This window comes from Chelonoidis abingdonii, chromosome 4 (genome assembly GCF_003597395.2).
Source record: "Chelonoidis abingdonii isolate Lonesome George chromosome 4, CheloAbing_2.0, whole genome shotgun sequence".
In the NCBI taxonomy this organism is placed as follows: Eukaryota; Metazoa; Chordata; order Testudines; family Testudinidae; genus Chelonoidis; species Chelonoidis abingdonii.
The window spans coordinates 136,095,796-136,116,759 of record NC_133772.1 but is presented as its reverse complement, the minus strand read 5'-3'; the positions used below and the strand labels follow the sequence as shown (position 1 = coordinate 136,116,759).

General features: G+C 39.6%; 1 protein-coding gene across 2 annotated transcripts in view; it reads left to right on the top strand.

Moving 5' to 3' along the window:
- Positions 1–20,741, top strand: part of AKT1 (AKT serine/threonine kinase 1) — a 103,327-nt gene extending 82,586 nt beyond the window's left edge. For both annotated transcript variants that reach the window (XM_032768791.2, XM_032768790.2), the window contains exons 12-14: positions 11,669–11,756; positions 17,609–17,711; positions 19,128–20,741. In XM_032768791.2, coding sequence (XP_032624682.1) covers positions 11,669–11,756; positions 17,609–17,711; positions 19,128–19,207 — 271 coding nt within the window. In that variant the 3' untranslated portion in view covers positions 19,208–20,741. The remainder of the gene's footprint in view (positions 1–11,668; positions 11,757–17,608; positions 17,712–19,127) is intronic.
- The last annotated feature ends 223 nt before the right edge of the window (positions 20,742–20,964 follow it).

The window sequence follows — 20,964 nt, the reverse complement described above, 5'->3', positions numbered from 1 at the left end:
AAGCAGGGAGGCAGAAAGGGTGCTGTTATTCTCTGTGGACTAGCCTGTACCAGGAGGCATGATGTGCACGGTGCTAGTTACTTTACACAAGTATACATGACATAAATATTTGAGAGACAGCTGTGGAACAACTGCGGTCAGAATTCTTGGTTTCTCTGCCCTGCTCTGGGGTCAGACTGTGGCGTAGTGGTTACAGACAGAATAGGCAGATGTAACAATAACTCTGTTTGGGTCATCTGCAGAGAGCTGAACCTGGGACCTGTGGATGAAGTATGGCCCTATATTACTTGAGCAAAGGAGCCATGTCTCTTAGTATCAAAGCAGTATCACGTCGTACATTCCTAGATGTGGTCCAGCTCCTAGAGGGTGACACAGGATCATGCTATATTAGTATAGGTTACAGAAGCATGTAATTTGCCGTGTTCTTCCTGAAAGACTTGTGTGGAAAAGTGGCTGAGATTTGGGTCTCTGAGACCTGTGTCACAGCCCTGGTCGAGCAACCCTTTGCTGAACACTCTCCAAGCTGGTGTATTTGGACCCACACATTGGACCCATGTACTTTCAAGCTTCCTTGAGCCACAGTAAGCTTCTGCCATTATGTCTGGCTCTTGCCTCTGGAATGCTTTCTGGTCCCAAACTCTGTCAGGTATCCTTTTTTAGAAGTGGGACCGCACAGCCGAGCTGCCCTAGGCAAGGCCCCAAGACCTGTGCTGAATCCTCCAGGTCTCCCAGTGGCTTAAGCAAAACCTTATTCCTCTTACGCGCACACTGGTTTATAGTTTATCCCTTCAGGGACATGTGACAGTGAAGCCAATAGACACAGACTTTGCAGAAGGATATCTAAAACAATTTTCTTTAGACTGCACAAGAGAAATGCAGATCCCTGAAAAATAATAAACACCAGTATGCCATTTCCTGCTTCACTTTCCTCACTGCTCTTGAGCATTTTTTGGGATGTGGTCAGAGTCTTTGAAGAAGTACAGGATCCTTCCTCACCCTTTCTCCTTCAGAACATAGTCTTCTTTCAGATCCCTGAAGCCATCATCCTTCAGCTCAGCCAGTCTGGCAGTGAAAGAGGTTCCATGTCTCTCAAAAAAAGTTCCTCTCTCTCAAATTTCTCAGCCTCTGGGGTTTTAAATGTTAGCAGTGACACCTTGGCTCCTTTGTTCTCTTTTTGGAGATTTTCTTCTCCTCCTCCTCTAGAGATCTGAAGAGAACTGGCTTCATCTAGGTTGCAGCTACTCCTTTGTTCTGTCATCTTGCTGACCTGTTAGTCTTTAATGACCATCTCATTCCAAGCCAGACATTCAGGTGCCCACTTTGTTTCCTTAACAGAAGGAGGGTTCATCGAGAAGATGCAGAGGTGTATTCCATGTATGTGTGTGTGCACTCTGAAGCCAGAGAACTTTGCCTAGCCGTACCCTGTGATCCTAGCTCCTCCCCTGGCAGTATAAAGGCACCACCACCCCAACCTTCTCCGCTCCTTCTCACCACCTGCGCTAGCACTGGCGCTCAGTGGGGTGTTTTCACCTCTCAGAAAACAGACTGAAAGATGAGTTTTTTGTTTTCCTCTAGATAATAGCTAGTAGTATCTTAGGTTTAGTTTAGAGTTAGAGTAGTTAGCTGCCCTGTGTGATGCAACTACCTGACGGCGCTGTGGGCATCCCTAATAGTGATCCCTACCCAAGGTGCTTGTTCTCGGTACCTTAAGGAACAGTGCTCCATCTGTAAAGTAAACCAACGGTACTGCTTGTGAGCTGCCTACATGGAACATAGCTGCATCTAGTCAAAGAATTAAAATGGTTACTTGCCTATATTGTGACTGTTCTTTGAGATGTGATGAAGGTGTGTATTCCACAACACATTCTCTGTCGCCTCTACACCGGCCTTTATACTCTTGACATTTGCAGGAACTGAGGAGGTCTGGCCGGCGCTACCTTATATAACCAGTGGAGAGTGGGTGCACACCTATGTGGAATGATGTCTGCATCTCATCTCTAAGAATAACAGTAACAATTCAGGTCAATAATGGTTTTTTTATAAATTCAAAGACCAGAAGGGACTATCATCTAGTCTGGTCTCCTGCGTAACTCAGACTGTAGAACTTCCCCAAAATAATTCCCAAAGCAGATCTGTTAGCAAGAATCCAATCTTGAAAAAATTTCCAGTGATGGAGAATCCACCGTGACCCTTGTTCCAGTGGTTAATTACTCTCAGCGTTGAAAAAAAAAAAAAAAATTGCCAGATTTCCAGTCTAAATTTGTCTAGCTTCAATTTTGAGCCATTGGATCATGTTTATTTTTCTCTCCTAGACTGACTAGCTCATTAGTAAATATTTGTTCCCCTTGTGGGTACTTATTGGCAGTGCTAGCCCATTGGGGGCCCTAAGCAGGAATATTTTTGTCTTCCCCATTCTAAAATGAGCGCATTCTTATAATAAAAACCGAATAGGGGACCCCCTTGAGCTGCCGGGGGCCCTAAGCAATTACTTAGTCTGCTTATCAGGCTCTGACCTAGACTGTAATCAAGTCACCCATTAACCTTCTCTTTGTTAAGCTAAATAGACTGAGCACCTTGAGTCTTTCACCATAAGGCAGGTTTTCTAGCCCATTAATCAGTCTTGTGGCTCTTCTCCAAACCCTCTCCAATTTATCAACATCCTTCTCGAATTGTGGACAGCAGAATTGGACACAGAATTCCAGCAGCAGGCACACCAGTTCCAAATAGAGGTAAAATAACATTTTTACTCCCACTCTGGATTCTTTTTTATGTATCTGTAACAAAGTGGCTTGCCCCTTAATGCCTGGAGGGCCTGAGGCTAGCCAGCCCTGATTACTAAAGGGGGTACACCTGTGTGAGAGCAGCAGCTGGCTGCAGTAAGCTGGGAGATGCTCAGGAAACAGAAGCCTAAGAAGCTGTAGCTGGCTTGAGGAAACAGCAGCTGCCGGGAACAACATTGGCTCTTGCAGAGACTGAACTATGCCCAGCTCTGGGGAAGAGGGCTGGGAAACCCCCCAGCTAGGAGACAGACACTGAACTGGTGCTGGAGCTTGGAGGACCAGTGCGTACCTGAGAACTGAATAAAGTGGAGCCCAGATGGAAATGTTTTAATTTCCTTTGGACTATCTTGAGTTTGGTTAAGGAGCCCTAAAGAGAGGGGAAATAGAGGCAGGGAGCTGGAGAGCAACCTCAGGCAACAGGGAGATCAGGTGGTGGCCAACCCCTTTACAGCATTCAAGGGTTGCATTAGCTTTTGTTGGCCACAGAATTGCATTGTGAACTCATGTTCAGCTGATTATCCATCACGCCCCCCAAATCTTTTTCAGAGTCCCTGCTTCCCAGTACAGTATGGAGTCCCCCATCCTATGAGTATGGCCTACACCCTTTGTTCCTAGGTGTATACATTTACATTTAGCCTATTAAAACACACATTGCTTGCTTGTGCCCAGTTTACCAAGTGATCCAAATTGCTCTGTATCAGTGACGTGTCCTCTTCATTTTTTACCACTCTCCCAATTTTTGTGTCATCTACAAACTTTATCAGTGATGATTTTATGTTTATTCCAGGTCACATGAAAATGTTAAATAGCATAGGGCCAAGAACCAATCCCTAGAAGACCATCTTCTCAATAGCGATTCCTTGTTTACAGTTATATTTTTGGAGACCTATCAGTTAGCAAGCTTTTAATCTATTTAACATGTGCCATATTAATTTTATACTGTTCTAGTTTTTTAATCAAAATGTCGTGCGGTATCAAGTCAAACACATTGTAGAAGTCAGAGTGTATTGCACCAACTCTATTACCTTTATCAATAAAACTTCTGATCTAAAAGTGATATCAGGTTAGTTTGAAAGTATCTATTTTCCATAAACCCATGTTGATTGGTATTACTTATATTACCCTCCTTAAATTCCTTATTAACCGAGTCCCATATCAGCCGCTTCATTATCTTGCCTGGGATCCATGTCAGACTGACAGGCCTATAATCACTTGGGTCATCCCATTTACCCTTTTCAAATACTGGCACAACATTAGTTTTCTTCCAGTTTTCTGACGTTTCCTCAGCGTTCCAAGATTACTGAACATGAACATTATTGGTCAGCCTCAGCCAGCTGTTCTACAGCTCTGGGATGCGAATTATCCAGATCTGATGATTTTAAAATGTCTAACTTTTAGTAGCTGTTGTTTAAGATCCTCCTGAGATGCTAATGGAATGGAAAGAATATTATTATATGATATAACTATAACATCTGTTTTTTTTTCCCCAAATACGGAACAGGAATATTTATTGAACAGTTCTGCTTTATTATTGATGATTCTATCATTTGCATCTAACAATGGACCAGTACCATTGTTAAGGTCTCTGGAAAGAACTTAATCCCCTGCAACTAAGTAGGTAGCAGTACAAGTGGGTAAATGAAATCACACACAATTTTCTAAAAATAATAGACATTTCCCATGTTTTCCACACATGGGTTCTATTCCCAGCTGTGCCTGAGGTGACCTTCTGCAAGCTCTCAGATATCTTATGGGTGAAAGGGGTGAGTAATAGTCACCTACCCTAAAATAGCGGCATGAATCATGGAAATGGAGGGCTGGAAGGGACTTTGCGAGGTCATCTAGTCCATGGAGTCAGGACCAAGTATACAATAGATCATCACTGACAGGTGTTTGTCTAATCTTTTCTTAAAACCTCCAGTGACAGGGGTTCAGCCTCCCTTGGTAACATGGTCCAGTACTTAACTACCTTTATAGTAGAAAGGTTTTCCAAATATCCAACCTAAATTTCCTGTGTTGCAGATTCAGCCAATTACTACTTGCCTACTTTCAGTGGACACAAGAACAATTGATCACAGTCCTCTTTATAACAGCCCTTTAACATTTTTGAAGACTATCAGGTTCCTTCCTCAGCTTTCTTTTTTCAAGAGGTAACATTGCCAGGTTTTTTATCTTTCCTCAGGTCAGCTTTTTTAAACCTTTTTCTCATTTTTGTTGCTGTCCTTTGGATTGTCTCCAGTTTGTCCACATCTTTTCTAAAATGTGGTGCCTAGAACTGGACACACTACTCCAGATGCAGCCTCACCAAGTAGAGCAGAGCAATTACCTCCTGTGTCTTAGATATGACACTTCTTCTGTTAACACTCCCCAGAATATTAGCCTTTTTTGCAGCTACATCACATTGTCGGTTCATACTCAATTTGTGATCCATTATAACCCCTAGATCTTTTTCTGCAGTACTGCTACCTAGCCAGTTATTCCCCATTTTGTATTTGTGCGTTTGATTTTTTCCTTCCTAAGTGTAGTAATTTGCACCTGTCTTTATTGAATCTCATCTTGTTGATTTCACACCAATTCTTCAATTTGTTAAGGTTGTTTTGAATTGTAATCCTGTACTCCAAAGTGCTTGCAACCCCTCCTCGCTCGGTGTCGTCTGGAAATTTTTTAAGAATACTCTCCATTCCATTATCCAAGTCATTAATGAAAATACTGAATAGTACCACACCCAGGACTGACTTCTCAGGGATCCTACTAGATATGCCCTTCTAGTTTGACAGTGAACCTTTGATAACTACTCATTGAGTATGGTGGGGGGGGGGGGTTTCCCCCCTCCAAACAGTTGTGCGCCCGTCTTATAGTAATTTCATCTAGACCACATTGTGGCTTATTACAACAATCCGTAACCCACTTTCCCTTGAATGGGCTCTTCCCACATAGTTGAGCATAAGTAGTTAGACTATCTGTTGATCTTGTATTTAGCCGTGATGCTCCTTTCCCAGACCTGAAAAAGATCTCTGTGTAACTCAAAAACTTGTCCCTCTCACCAACAGAAGTTGGTCCTATAAAAGATATTACCTTACCCGCCTTGTCTGTTAAAAGGTAGACAAAAGAGTTCCACAGCTGTCATAAACAGATAGTTAAGGGTTAATGTCTCTTTTACCTGTAAAGGGTTAAGAAGCTCAGTGAACCTGAATGACACCTGACCAGAGGACCAATGGGGGGACAAGACACTTTCAAATCTTGGTGGAGAGAAGTCTTTGTTTGTGCGGTTTTTTTTATTTTTGTTCTCTCTTGGAGCTAAGAGGGGCCAGACGTGCAACCAGATCTTTCTCCAATCTTTCTGAAATAGTCTCTCATGTTCAAAATAGTAAGTACTAGATAGAAGGCTGATTAGTCTTTATGGTTTTTTTCTTTATTTGCAAATGTGTATTTTGCTGGAAGGATATTTTACCTCTGTTTGCTGTAACTTGTAACTTAGGCTAGGGGGGAGGGAGTCCCTCTAGTCTATATAAGCTGAGACCCTGTAAACATTTTCCATCTTGATTTTACAGAGAGAATTTTTATTTTTTCTTTCTTTAATTAAAACCTTTCTTTTTTCAGAACCTGATTGATTTTTTTCCTTGTGTAAAACTCAAGGGGTTGGGTCTGAACTCACCAGGGAGTGGTGGGGGGAGAGGTTAATTCCTCTCTGTTTTAGGATCCAAGGAGTTTGGATCAGTGTATCTCTCAGGGAAAGTCTGGGAGGGGGAATGGTTTATTTCTCTCTGTTTTAAGACCCAGGGGATTTGGGTCTTGGGTTCCCCAGGGAAGGTTTTTAGGGGACAGGAAGTGTACCAAAACACTATATTTTTGGTTGATGGCAGCGCTATCAAATCTAAGCTAGGAATTAAGTTTAGAGGGGTACATGCAGGTCCCCACTTTCTGGACGCTAAAGTTCAAAGTGGGAATAATACCTTGACAACAGCACTTCAGTGTGTTTAATGCATTTGTTTAACCAGTATGTGTAGAGTGCTTTTCAGGGTTGGAATGGTAGAATTTGAATTGAAGGAAGCAGATTCTGTAATCTTAGGTGTATTGAAGATGTGGTCTTTATCATAAAGTCAGAGGGATCACACTTTAAGACCTAGTAATGAAAAGTGGCTTAAGTTAGTGTTGATTTGGGACTACACTACATGGGAACTGGAGACACTTGTGAAGCAGTAGATTCTAGCAACAATACAAACTAGAAATGGAAGGAATTCTGCTCCTTGGGTTCCACAGTATTTGGAAAATGTGAGCCTACTGCCAAAATGTCATTCTCTGCAGCATTCAAGTGAAATGAAGAGCATTTGGAAGGAACAAAGTGTGCCATTTAACGCATACATCAGCCTACTGCTAGCAATGATTAGATCTTTCTATACGCAAGGTGGACCTTAGGGAATATCTATTGTGGTGGCTGATAAGGATTTTAATAACAATGAGTTATGTCTTTAAAGCCCTGCAAAGGAATATTAAAATATTGTGTTGGAGATTTTGGAGTTTCTAAATATTTTAGCATAACAGTATTTATTGGAAATAATTGGAGACCAACTGGAGAGTAAAGTGATTTAAGAGTCTGCCGGATAAAATGTAACTGGGGAAGACCCAAAATGAGCAACCAGCAGAAGACAATCAAGAACCTAGTGATTAATGGTGTAAAAGACCTTCCAGATGATGATAGTCTCATTGTATCCCATCTTGTGTGGTCTTGGCCCAGAAGGATTTAAGCACAAGCTCACTATCAGTGGAATTACTCACAAGTTTAAAGTTAAGTACATGCTTAAATGCTTTTCTGGATCAGAACCAGGCTGCAGTAGAGCTGAGATTGTTAAACTGAAGAACTAGTACTATACTTTTTTTAAAGCTGTGAATGGAAATGGGTGCTCAACATTGTTTAAACCCTTATATTGATGAGTTAACTGAGATGACACTGCCTATCCATGATTCAGCAAGCTTTTTTATTGTGTTTCTTTATAACTAGAGCCCTAACAAATTCACAGTCATTTTGATCAAAAATTTCACAACCAGAGGATTTTAAAATTGGTCAGTTTCACGTTTTCAGCTGTTTACGTCTGAAATTTTAGGTGTTGTAACCTTGAGGGTCCCAATCCAGAAGGTACCTGGAAGTGGGTCTGATCTTCCCCTTTCTCCACCCTGTGCAGCCATGCCAGTGAAAGGACAAGTCCTCTCCCTCCCCAGCCCAGCTGGGACATGCAGCTAGGAGCCCCCTGATTGGGGCATTCCCAGCAGCAAGAGGGAGATCAGATTTCACAGGGAAAGGCTTATTTCATGGTCCATGACACATTTTTCACCACCGTGAAATTGGTAGGGCCCTAATTATAATCCTGTCAGTGATTTTTAGGTATGCAGAATGATTACTGTATTTGCACTTGGTTTCTCTTCAGAATGATAGCTGGCTGTCTTTCACTTCTGGAGCACAGATACTTGCAGTTAGATCATTAAAATAACTTCCAGGCTGCATGCAGTTTTATAAGTTCAGAGAATGCACGTTTCATAGTTTTCCTAAACAGCTTCTTAATGATGACTTTTCTCTTTTGAACTTAGGTTGAAGCACAAAATAAAGGTCCTTGAACTTAGGTGGAAGCAAACAAAAGCAAAAAAATGTTTAGCACTCAGTAATGACAGCCATTTAGACCAGAGTGACTTCCACCAGTTCACTGGTATGACTTTCTTTAAAACATCATCAGCAAACATATTTCTTGAATGGTTCACCCTTAGCTCTGAAGTTTATTATAGTTGGCATTATGGGTGGATGATTGCTAGACGTCCATGTCTTAGTCACCTCCTCTTCTTCAGCAGTTAAGGTTTGGGACTCTCTTCGAAATTTCTTCTCATCTTGGATATGCAGCATTGTCTGTGACCAAACTGCGTACTAGACATTATAATTTTTTTCACAGTTTGTTACAGCTTTTACTGCTACTTTTTGTAAGTATTCTGCTGTGTGTGCATTTCCTGATGTATCAGTTGTTTCTGTAAGGAAGACATGCCCTTCTTCTGTTGTCACACAAGCACATACAACTGGATCATTGTGGACATTGCTCCACCCATCAAGACTCAGGTTAACAATTTCACCCTCTAGACCTTTTGCACACTGCTCAATTTATCTTTCATACACTTTATCCAGCAATTTGCCTGCAACATCTTCTCTGTTGGATGGACTGTATCCTGGTCTTAATGACTGAACCATGTTAATGAAGTGTGGGCCCTCAATTATAGGGAAAGGAGAGTTTGTTGCATAAACAAACGGGGCAATTTTTTCATCAATTACCTCTTTTTGTAATCTGCTGGTTCTTATCACAAACTTATCTATGGCTGTTTCTGGAAGTACCATAGAGTATCAACTATATTTTTTGCTCAAACATGAGAATTCAAGAATAGTCCAGAAGGAAGACAGGCAGTCCTTAACAAAGAAGTATGAAATAAAAAAGTTTACCAACCTGAAGATCCTGCAAAACTAAGCATTTCTGATGGTATCTTCTAGAGTGAGCACTGAGTCCCATTGGGTAGATAGAAAGATTAACCTAAATAATCAATACAGAAGCCTCTGGAACCGCATAAAATTGGGTCCCTAATCCATGAACTATTGGAACTCATTTACAAAACTTTTCTTAAACATTACATGAATATATTGTCTCATACTACAGAATTAGAATTTATAATCCCTATTCCATGATGAGATATCTTTGAGCTATAATGTATCTTTGTCTTTAGGTTTTTTCCTCAAAAAGCATTTTATCAAAAAAAAACCATTTAAATTTTAAAAAATCTGATTTTTTTTTAAATCATTGATTTTTATTCACTCTGATTTTAGACTATAGGTTTTTCTGAACGTCTTGGTGCTTCTAGGTATCTGTTTTCATTTAATCTTTGTAATGGTGTATTGCTTTTATAGTCTAATTTATACACACAGTTAGGATTGCAGAGTGAAATTGTGTTTTGGCTTGTGTTATAAGGGCAAGTGTGGCCCAGTGGTAAGGTGCTAGCCTGGGACTTGTTGTAGTGAGTTCAGTTCCTGGCTCTTACCAGATTTCCTGTGTGACTGGGCAAGTCACTTAGCCACTCTGTGGCTCAGCTTCTCATCTGTAAAATGGGGACAACAGTAGTTCCTTACCACATAGGGGTGTTTGGGAGGATAAATACATTAAAGTTCATGAGGTGCTCAGAAATTATGGCGAGGGGCGCCATATGCAGGAGGTCAGACTAGATGATCATAATAGTTGTAATGGTACCTTCCAGCCTTAATATCTGTGAATTTCATCTGTCACCTGTCTGAAGGTGATAGGTGAGCGAGAAGCCTGTTGATCTCTGTGTGTGTTGTTCCAGAAGAACATGCTTTTTGTATTGTTTGGATAATGTGGCTCAGTCTTTGACAGCATTTTGCCCGTATAATAAAGTTCAAGCTCCTGTTGACTCAGGGCTTTTCTACACGTTAACTGGAACAAAAATAACTAAATTGTTTTAATTTATACTTGTAATTATGTTGGGTCATGTCTGTGTGAAGACTATTGTAATAAAAGTGTCCCATATCGATATAATTTAAATCAATAGAAAACCCATTGTGTTTCCCTGAATCCAGGAAGGAGGGTACTGTTTGTGTATAACTTGATAATGTTATTTATTTGTGTTGTTATAGCACAAAATGTCATCTTATTATTTACATTTACATCAGGTTTCATAATTCAGTTTTTTTTAAAAACCTTGTGTCTTTCACTGTGGGTCGTTAAGATTAGTTGGGCTTCCAAGAAAAGATCCCAGCACCCTGAGAAGTGACTACTCCTTGTAACCGAGTTAGAAGGAAGGCTGGCTAGCTCAGTCAGGGCTCACTCAACTCGTTACAAAATGTATTTTTAAGCTTCAGCTCTTCTCCGAAAGTTGACTAAAATGGCAACATGGGGTTCTATGTTTGTGTTTCGTTATCTTCCATAACAGCTTCTTAACAGAGTAATTAATCACTGGGAAAATTTACCAAGGATCATGGTGGATTCTATATCACTGACAGTTTTTTAATCAAGATTGGATGTTTTTCAAAAAGATCTGATCTAGGAATTATTTTGGGGTCGTGCTATGACCTGTATTATACAGGAGGTCAGATTAGATGATCACAGTGGTCCCTTCTGGCCTTGGAATCTATGAATCATATCATATATTTCCACAAAGAGAGTTTTTTGTTGGTCTGTAAGTTATGCTTCCAACAAATGATTAGGGTTAGGCAGAATTTGACCTGCACTTCTTCATTTCTATGGTATAACTCCCATTATTTTCAGATTTTAGCCTTAATTTACACCTGAGCAAACCTCATTCCCTTTTCCTAGTTGCCAGGTGTAACTGATTGGACCTCTCACTGAAACACAGTAAAACTTAATGCACAAGAAGGACTAGAATCCAGCTCACTCTCCCACAGGCATTCACAAGCTCTGCATGCTAAAAGTAATAACTTACTTTTGCCACTAAAACAAATATGAATTAAAGCAGAGATGTTGCGCAAGAGAAGCCCACTTTTAAAGTCACATAATAGAACTTCATTTTGAGGTCAGATCTTTTCAAGCACAAATTTTAGATGCATCTTTTCGGTATCACTAATTTCTCTCTTAAAAAATAGCTCCACTAGAGATTTTGGAAGCATATTGAAGTCTGAAATGGACAAACAAACAGTATTCATGAGTCTTAGTACACGAAACAAATGCATCAAGGTAAAGCCTGGTTCTCAGACCTGAAACTGATAAACTGTTAGTTACTTAACCATATAACCCATGACTTCCTCACTTCTCAGTAATAACCTTATTTGAAAACTACATATGCTCAAGTGTTCATTTTTTAATTTTTTTTTTTTTTTTTTGGCCCCAAAACAGGTTAGGTGGTGGCTCTGATGACGCAAAGGAGATTATGCAACACAAATTTTTTTCTGGCATTGTTTGGCAAGACGTATATGAGAAAAAGGTACTTATAATAATTCCTCTGATGTCAAGTGGGTTTGTGGAGAAACTGAATATGTTTAAGGTGCTCCCCGACAATGTACTTGTTTTAATTCTAGTTGAAACAATTTTCTCTTTAACCAGTGATATACCCCAAAGATGCTTGAAGCCCAGAAACTGGCTCATTGAACCAGTGCCTGAGAATCTGAACATGAAACTAACCAGAAATAATAGTGAAACTGTTTTTTGCTATTTGCATTTCTCTCTGTTTGAATAATGCAAATAGACTAGATCAGACAAATAGCATAAACACAGAGATGTCAAACTTGGATTTTTTTAAAGTTAGTCGAGTTCTAATAAGGGGTTTGTGACAAAGAAGGGAAGGACAATTTTACGTATCTGAATTCGTGGTTAGTCACCTACTTTTCTGAAGCCCCGCCCCCAAGTTCTCTAAAGGGAGCCCCTAGAATCGGAGAGACTGACCTGCTGCTATGTGACTGGCATAACCACTACTCCGTCAGTGATGTCGACCTCAAGCACTTCCTCCTCCATTATCTTAGAGCCGTTTTCCACGTTGCCCTCATTACCTCTTCCGAGCATTTCCCTCCACTCATTCAAGTCCATCTTCACAAACGCTTTTGTCATGACACTCACATGGAACTCAGCCATCTATTGAATGATAAAAAGAGAAACTACTTCATCATGCCATGTACTAGCTGTTGTTGAGTAACTGTGTGATCTTATTCGTGTTATCCCACTTTGCTCTCCGTACTGTCTTGTTTTCCCTGCATCATATCAGAGCTAATTTAATTAGGAGGCAAGAGTCCTATCTTCCCTTGGTTTTGGAAAGTGCTAAAGCCAACTTTGGGCCCCAATTGGCATAATTAATAATTTTCTTTTTAACCTGAAAGTCTCTAATTAATAGAAACGGATGATCTGCTCAGGGTTTTAGCTGTTGGATTACTTTTAGTATAACTAACATTATAATATGTTAGCAGTTTCCATATCATACCAATAGAGATTAACATTATTGACTTTCCTATTGTATTTGGAGTACAAAGGGTACCCTGTCTTCTCCTTCCAAAACTTCTCTCTCTCCTTGTTGATAAAGTTATGAAGATGTTGAATAGTCCCCTGGAGAATGCAATAGATACAGCAAAGTGTAATATGACACGCACGTTCCTAATACTAGAAAACTCTTGTATTAGGAAAGATGATTGCCCCTTTATATCATTTCACAGAAGGGAGAGAGATGCATCTGAATACTGATGAAATATTTCAGCATTGTACGCTTCACACTTGAATACCTATGCATCATTCAGCATACACTGATCCTTTTAAAGGACACTGTCCAGGTTGCCATGCTAAAATTTTAAACTGTTGTATTATATACACATTTTAATACTTACAATATAACTCGTCCATTCTGCTCCTGGAAGATCTGTCATTTCCCCTAAAGAAAGGCTTGTAACTGACAGAACTCGAACTCCTCTGATGGGCAAGTGGAAAACAAACCCTAGAACTGTATTCATTCATGATCACACATGCATGTTTTACTGGGCGCCTCTCATTCTGCCTGCTCTGTTCTTGTCAGAAGGCAGAGTTCTGAAATTTACATGTATCTCAATTCTTGAGAGAATAGGAGTTGTGTATATTCCATACCCTGTCTGCTCACCAGACTAAGGCAGCCAAAAAATTGGAGGGATAGCAAGTCATTTATTTGCCTTTTGTGCATCTGCCAGGAAACAAAGAGCTGTCTGGAAGATCTGATTTTAGGTCTACTAGCCTTGACAATATCCCTTTTAAGAACAGATATCAGCGGAGACTGCCACATGTAGAATGTCTGCAGTAAATGTATCAGGTGTTGGGCTTCTGCATGCCAGCATTCTGACTGCAAAGTTTACACAATTCAGTGTAAAGAATATTGTTTTTAATCTGATCTTCATGAAGGTTATAGACAGTGGTAATGGGCCAAAACTTCAATCCTTTTTCCAGTCCCTCCAGACATTAGCTGCCTTGGAGAAAATAGTGCCTGGATCAAGACTACCTCTGACATAGTCTTTGCAAAACAAAAACCCAGCCTCTTTGGCCCATTTCTAGCAAGCAGGCAAATCAGAAATTGGATCTAAGACATTATCTGCTGTAGAAATACCCACTCTGCGCAGGCCAGAGAGGCAGGTTTAAGTGGTCTGGAGGGCATTCTGAAAGTGATAGCATATTTCACTCACTATGGGGTGATATTCTATTAGCCTACGTGAATCTCTGGGACAGACATGGTTCCCCAGTGTCATTGGGAAATGTTGAATAAGTTTACATAATTGAGGTTTTGTATGAACGAGGACATTTTCTGTGTAATTAAGCCTGGGAGACATGACCTTGCTTTGAACAACAGGGAGTTTGGTGTGACTGAGTTTGTATAGTCACAGAAATTTAAAATCTTTATCAGAATATCCCTGCTGAAAATCTTTGCCATTTGTCCTTGAAGAAGGCTGCATTTTAACTGGGCAATACTTCATCCTTCCACAAACTCCGTGTAAACATTGATATTTTAATTGCATCTTCTCACTAGTTTCTCTTGGCTAGTAAGCAGCTTAAGTCCACATAGCTCATGCTGCATGCAGCAGCATTAAGCTACAAGTGGCACCTTTCAACCATAGTCTGCTGAGCTACTGCAGTGAGAGCTGTTCAGTAACATGACAAATCCACTTAATAAACTAACCTCACAGCTTCTTGCTACAGTCTCCCAGTTCCCCTCCCAGTTCAATAATCCAAATCTGACCATATACAAAAATATTTCCCTCATTTTGTAGGTGCAGTTTACCCTGTCTTAGATTGTATTTTACAAATATTTTGTAAAAAATAATCTAGAACACTTCTTATACTTGTTTTCTATTTCCTTCTGTGGTTCCAAGTCATTCTCTAGCATAGTGTTTAGGTATCTGCTGCAGTGCCCGAGTCCTTAATCACTCATGCATTCTGAGACTCAGTGCCGCAGACAATTTAGAGAGTGACTGGGAGCAGCACGTATGCCAAAACCACCATTAGGTAAATGGGTTATGGATAGAACGAACACGCAGAAAGGGCCAAGCTATTGCTTAGATGGAGGAGAAACTGCCTTATGGATGATCAGAATATTGGGGGTTCAGTATCGGGGAGAAAGGATGTTTATCTTCAGAAAAAGATATACTGGTTGGAATCACTTGAGAATAGGATTGTTATCTTATGAAATGGAGCTCCCTTCTATTGTACCTCTAATAACATATAAACTATAAAGCCTGCATTTCCAATAGTGTCCAATAATTTGGGGTACTTAACATTGATATCTGAGCTATCTGAGCCATTAGTGATTATCTTTGAAAAGTCATGGAAGATGGGAGAGATTCCAGATGACTGGAAAAGGGCATATAGTGCCAATCTATTAAAAGCTGGAGTATTCTGTTCAGTTCTGGGCATCACATTTCAGGAGAGATGCGGACAAATTGGAGAAAATCCAGAGGAAGAGCAACAAAAATGATTGATTAAAGGTCTAGAAAGGATGACCTGTGAGGGAAGATTGAAAAAATTGGGTTTGTTTAGTCTGGAGAAGAGAAGACTGAGAGGGGACATAACAGTTTTCAAGTACATAAAAGGTTGTTACAAGGAGGAGGGAGAAAAATTGTTCTTCTTAACCTCTGAGGAGAGGACAAGAAGCAATGGGCCTAAATTGCAGCAAGAGAGGTTTAGGTTAGACATTAGGGAAAAACTTCCTTTCAGGGTGGTTAAGCACTGGAATAAATTGCCTAGGGAGGTTATGGAATCTCCATCATTGGAGATTTTTAAGAGCAGGTTAGACAAACACCTGTCAGGGATGGTCTAGATAATACTTAGTCCTGCCATGAGTGCAGGGGACTGGACTAGATGACCTCTAGAGGTCCTTTCCAGTCCTATGATTGAGACCTCTTAAAAGGGCCTGAATTTCTGAAACTGCTGAGTACTTATCTGATCCTCAGACTCCTTCAAGGTATCATTGGGCACCCAAAATGACTAGTTAGTTTTTAAAATTTAGGCTTACAAGATGCAAACAATATACATATTGTAACTGTAGTAGGTATTTATAATAAGGGCCATTTTTAAAACAGTTTTATTCTCACTTCCCATAATGTTGAATTGTTGTTGGTTCTAAACCTCGCAGGTTTTTTCTTTTGAAGTATCACCAGATTCTGTCTCTGTGGATCATATTTTTGTCTTTAATTTAAAATCGAATCTGAAATAAAATTAAAGGGGCTAATATTATTTATTGTATGTATTGCAGTAGCAATTTCCCCTTTCGCATAACACAGAGACCAGGGGTCACCCAATGACATTAATAGGCAGCAGGTTTAAAACAAACAAAAGGAAGCAGTACTTCACATAACTGAGTCAACCTGTGGAACTCATTGCTAGGGGATGTTGTGAAGGCCATAATTATAATTGGGTTCAAAAAAGAATTAGACAAGTTGATGGAGGATAAGTCCATCAAAGGCTATTAGCCAAGATGGTGAGGGATACAACCTCATGCTCTGCGTGTCCCTAAGCCTCTGACTGCCAGATGCTGGGACTGGACGACAGGAGATGGATCATTTGATGATTGCCTGTTCTGTTGGTTCCGTATGAAGCACCTGGCATTGGCCACTGTCAGAAGACAGGATGCTCTGCTAGATGGACTGTTGGTCTGACCCAGTGTGGCCGTCCTTATGTTGTTTGACCTTGTTGTGCTTCCGCCAGTGACTAGGTCAGCATAGCTACAGTGCTCACGGTGTGGATTTTTCATACCCCTGAGCACCATAGCTACGTAGATCTATCTTTTAATTGTAGACCAGGCCTGAGTGATTTAATGTTCTGCCTAGCTGACCTTTTCCCTGCAGTTTCAGTGGGATACAGTATGCTTTCTTGATCCCATTCCCCAATTGTTTTGTTGCCTAGTGTAGTTGCTATTACGACTGCCAGATTTATCCCCAGTGGTTGGGTGAATTGATGCCCAACATCATGTCCTCTGTGGAAGGGCTCCAGAATGTGACTTTACACTAAGTTTCTGCTGTATCATGCAGTGGGAAACAGAACAAGATTTGCCTACGAGGTACACTGCCTTCTAAAACTGTACGTTAGAAAATCCTTTGGAACACTGCATCTGCATAAGACCAACATGGTGGATGTGCTGCTTCCCATGCTCTCTCCTCTCCCACCCCACTGAAGCAGCTCAGTTTACTTAGAGTCCTGCTGCTAGACTCCCTGCTTACATGGGGCTGACTACAACCCCTCACACCCAAGAGAGTTTAACAGCACAGCATAGGGTCTTATTAGTGCTACTCATGGTTTAGCTAGAGAAGGATGCAATGTAAGAAGCTCTCCACTGACCATGCCAATTTCCCTTAAACCTTCATAGCTCCAGAAGTGCAGAGTTTATATCAAGTTGTTTCCATGGGATATGACTACGAGGGAGCTGTGATGCCACTGAAGTACAGCTCCCCTCCCTCTGAACAATTTTGGGCAATTGGGCAGGCTTTCTGCTCCTTTTGCCCCTCTCCCATGTCTCAAGCAGAGCGGATAAGGCCTGGAGTTTGTATTTTATTTTAAAAAAGAGTATTAATTTCTTAACTGTAAATATCAGCTATTTATTTATTGCTTGAAGTAGCATCAACAGCTCACAACTCTTTCTACTGCAAACACGATTAAGAAACAGCCTTTCACATTCCTTAAACAGGAAATGCACATTTTGTGTTGTATATGTTTCTTTCCTATGAGCCAGGATTTTACTAGTGGTATAGGAAAAGTCACTATGGTTTATAGCTGAAATTCAAAGCCAACCTATAAAGAATGTATTTCAGTAAACTATAAGCTTGCAGTGTTTGTGTCTTTCAGCTTATACCTCCATTTAAACCACAAGTTACATCTGAAACAGACACAAGGTATTTTGATGAAGAATTTACAGCACAGATGATTACAATCACTCCACCTGACCAAGGTAAAGTTTTCTAAATATGTCTCACTTTCCTTTTAGACCCACCCCAAGATGATAATCAGTAGTGTTATCTGGCCTTATAGAAAAGATCAAAGAAACGTCCATTCAGATTCATGTGGGTTTCTTCATACACAGTAATTAAACTGTAAGATTATAGTTGATCATGGTGTTAGTAAACCGATATGGAGCTTTTCACTGTTAATTTGCCTATTCAATTCTGGGATGTCGGCAATGATGGTCCATACCAAAATCCCAGCTCCAGCTTTGGGATGTTTACAAATCTGGAACTGAATTTTTCACCCTGGGCCCATCTCTAATTGATAGTACCATAAAGTTGTTATCCAGTGGGTGCTCAGTGAGCTATGTAATTCGATCTGGTGGTCTGAGCCCCTGTCCTCGTAAATGCCAGAACCTATTGACTGGGCATAGAAACTGAATTGCCCTCTCAAGCCCTACTGGTGGTCTCTCCAGTCTAGTGTTTTGGGGAAGTGTGTACCCATTCCACAGCTAACTAGAGAATTCCAGTCTAGTGCCTTTCACAGGCATAGAACGTCATAAACAGAACTGAATAGAAGTTGGATCTTTTGTCATGGGGAATTCTGACAGTTCAAAATTTGGTTTCTGTTCTGAAATGGAACTAAAACAAAATATATGAAATATCTTACAAAATGAAATTCTGAAAAAAATTAATTTCAGGTCAGTTGAAATGTTTAGTTTTGTAAAATCAGAAAGTTCTGTTCTAATTTTGACATTTTGCAAAAACTGATATAAAAATTAAAAATGTTGTTTCAAATTAGTAGAGCACAATGCTTCATTCTGAAAATGTCAGAACACTTTGCATTGGCTCTTTTCCGAGCGAAATAATGTTCAAATTGACAAGTTTCCACAAAACATTTCATTTTCAACGAACTGGCATTTTCCAACAGAAAAACATTCTGTTGGAAAATTTCCAGCCAGCAATATTCATAGACTTAGAAATGCATACGCACACACATCATGTATATTAACAAATACTTGTTGCATAATGGCTAATGTGCTTTTTTATTTTAAGTATACTCTTATTTCCATGGTAACGTAGCATTCACTCTGTACCACCAGACATGGAGCGGTGAAAATTCAGTACAGTGAATATGGATTCAGCCATACAACTCCAGTGTTAAATGGACACCAACACAGCTACATCTTTGTGCTGAAAATTAACTTCTTCTGTGACTTACATTAAATAAAGAGAGTCAAGGAAGGTCTTAAGTTTGATGCCTTTCTGTTACTAGCTTTAGCTATATTTTTAGTTTGGGATGTAGGGAGGAAGCTACAATGCATTTGTTCCAAGACATGAAAATCGTTAATCTCTACTCTGTTTAAAATCAAAATATACGTGGCATTATTCAGTGTGTGTAAAATTTATTTTTCTCTTTGCAGATGACAGTATGGATTGTGTAGATAATGAGAGAAGACCTCATTTTCCTCAGTTCTCTTATTCAGCCAGTGGAACAGCTTAATGTTTTGCCTTGTTTCCCATTCAGAAACAAAACAGACTACATTTTGAGGACCTTACTTCAATGGACAATAGAAAACTGTCTATATTACCTGAATTACAAACTATGTTTGTACTACAATTTACATGAATTTGTTGGAAGCTTCACAGATTCTGTATTTAAAACAATTCTCTGATGCATTTTTGAGAAGAAAACATTTAAGAATGGATTTAAGTCAAACTTTTATGCTGAATGACTAGGTTTTTAAGAATACGCACCAAAACGGTTTACATTAGAAATAATTAAGATATTCAACATATCAGCAGCTCTGACCAGAAAAATCTCCTTATTTTATTTATTTCATACAGTTCATTATCTAAATATAGAATCTGCACTCTGAACAATTAGATTTCTTTAGGAAGCTATAAAGACTTTAGTAGCTAGTGCAATAATATAAGCAACAAAGTGAACAAACTCTGGAGAGTTTAAAGGTTCAAACTCACTTTGGACAGCAATGAAGTGTCATCCTACTCCAGAAAATCAACTATAGGAACAGCATTAATGGCCTCAGTGAGGTAGTTCAAAAAGCAAGTTATTTTGTTATAACATCTGCTACAAGAAATTATGTATCAAATTGAATTCTGTGGAATCAAGTCCATTTCTACATCGCACAGATGAGTATTCTATTCAAGATAGTGCATTTAATTAGTCCATTTGTCTAGAGTTTAGGAGTATTTAACAGGATTGGCTGCTCAAAACTTAGAAAACAGTCTGCTGACCAGTCTGATTTAAAATGCTATATTGCAGAATTGCCCCACTTCGTACAGTGTATAAAAAGCCACACACAGCTCTAAGGGAGAAATTCATCTGGATGAATGAATCAACCAAACAGAAGTAAATTTTGGCACTGAAGTAATGACTTGTCGCTGCTTTTTTTAAAGAGAAGTTGTATAAAGATACATAAACAATTACTGTTTGCATCATGCCAGACAATTTCCTCACTCTTCAATGTGCATTCAAGGTATCAGGCAACTGTCAGTGGTGCCTTCCAACTCTTGAAGAAGCACTTTAACAGTGTTTCCCGTGTATAAGAAAAAAAAAAAACTAGGTTGAAACTTCCTCTGTGTTTGAGTAATAGGGTGTTCAAGTGAATATATTTTTTTTTAATCTTAGTGAGAAATTCCCCCACCTCCTTTTTTTTGGTTGTATCATGTTTCTTTGTAACTTTCGTAAAAAACAGTCTTATTCTGCCTCTACTGCCCGAATGGCTTTATTCCACTGTAGGTTGCATTCTTTTCGATTGCTTTTTGTTTTCATTCTCTTGACTGTATAAAAATGATGAAATGTACTGCAGTTAATTAGCGTTTATTTTTTTAATTTGGAAGAGAGTGTATTGCAAATACCCTCACTTCCCCTTTCCACGATAAACTACTGTGGTCCAACACAGAGAGCCCATCACCATGACTTTTTTTTTTGTACACAAGGTTCAACTCTAGTATTTTTACTTATGATATGGAAGTTTCCCTCTAAATACGTAAATAAAAATTGCTTAAACACAGTAGGTGCTTATTTCTTTTGATAGGTGCTTTCTGGATTCAGAGAAATGTGAAAGCTGTTCTCAAATTTTTCTCCATTGTTTCCTGATCCAAACTCTAAAGCAGTCATCTCTGTGAGTGGAATTTGCCTTCCCTACACTCCTTCCTTTTTCTTTTGGTTTAGTAACAGGGGTTTTCAGCAGTAAATTGTTGAAGAAATAATTCATTCTGCACTGGAAGATCTTC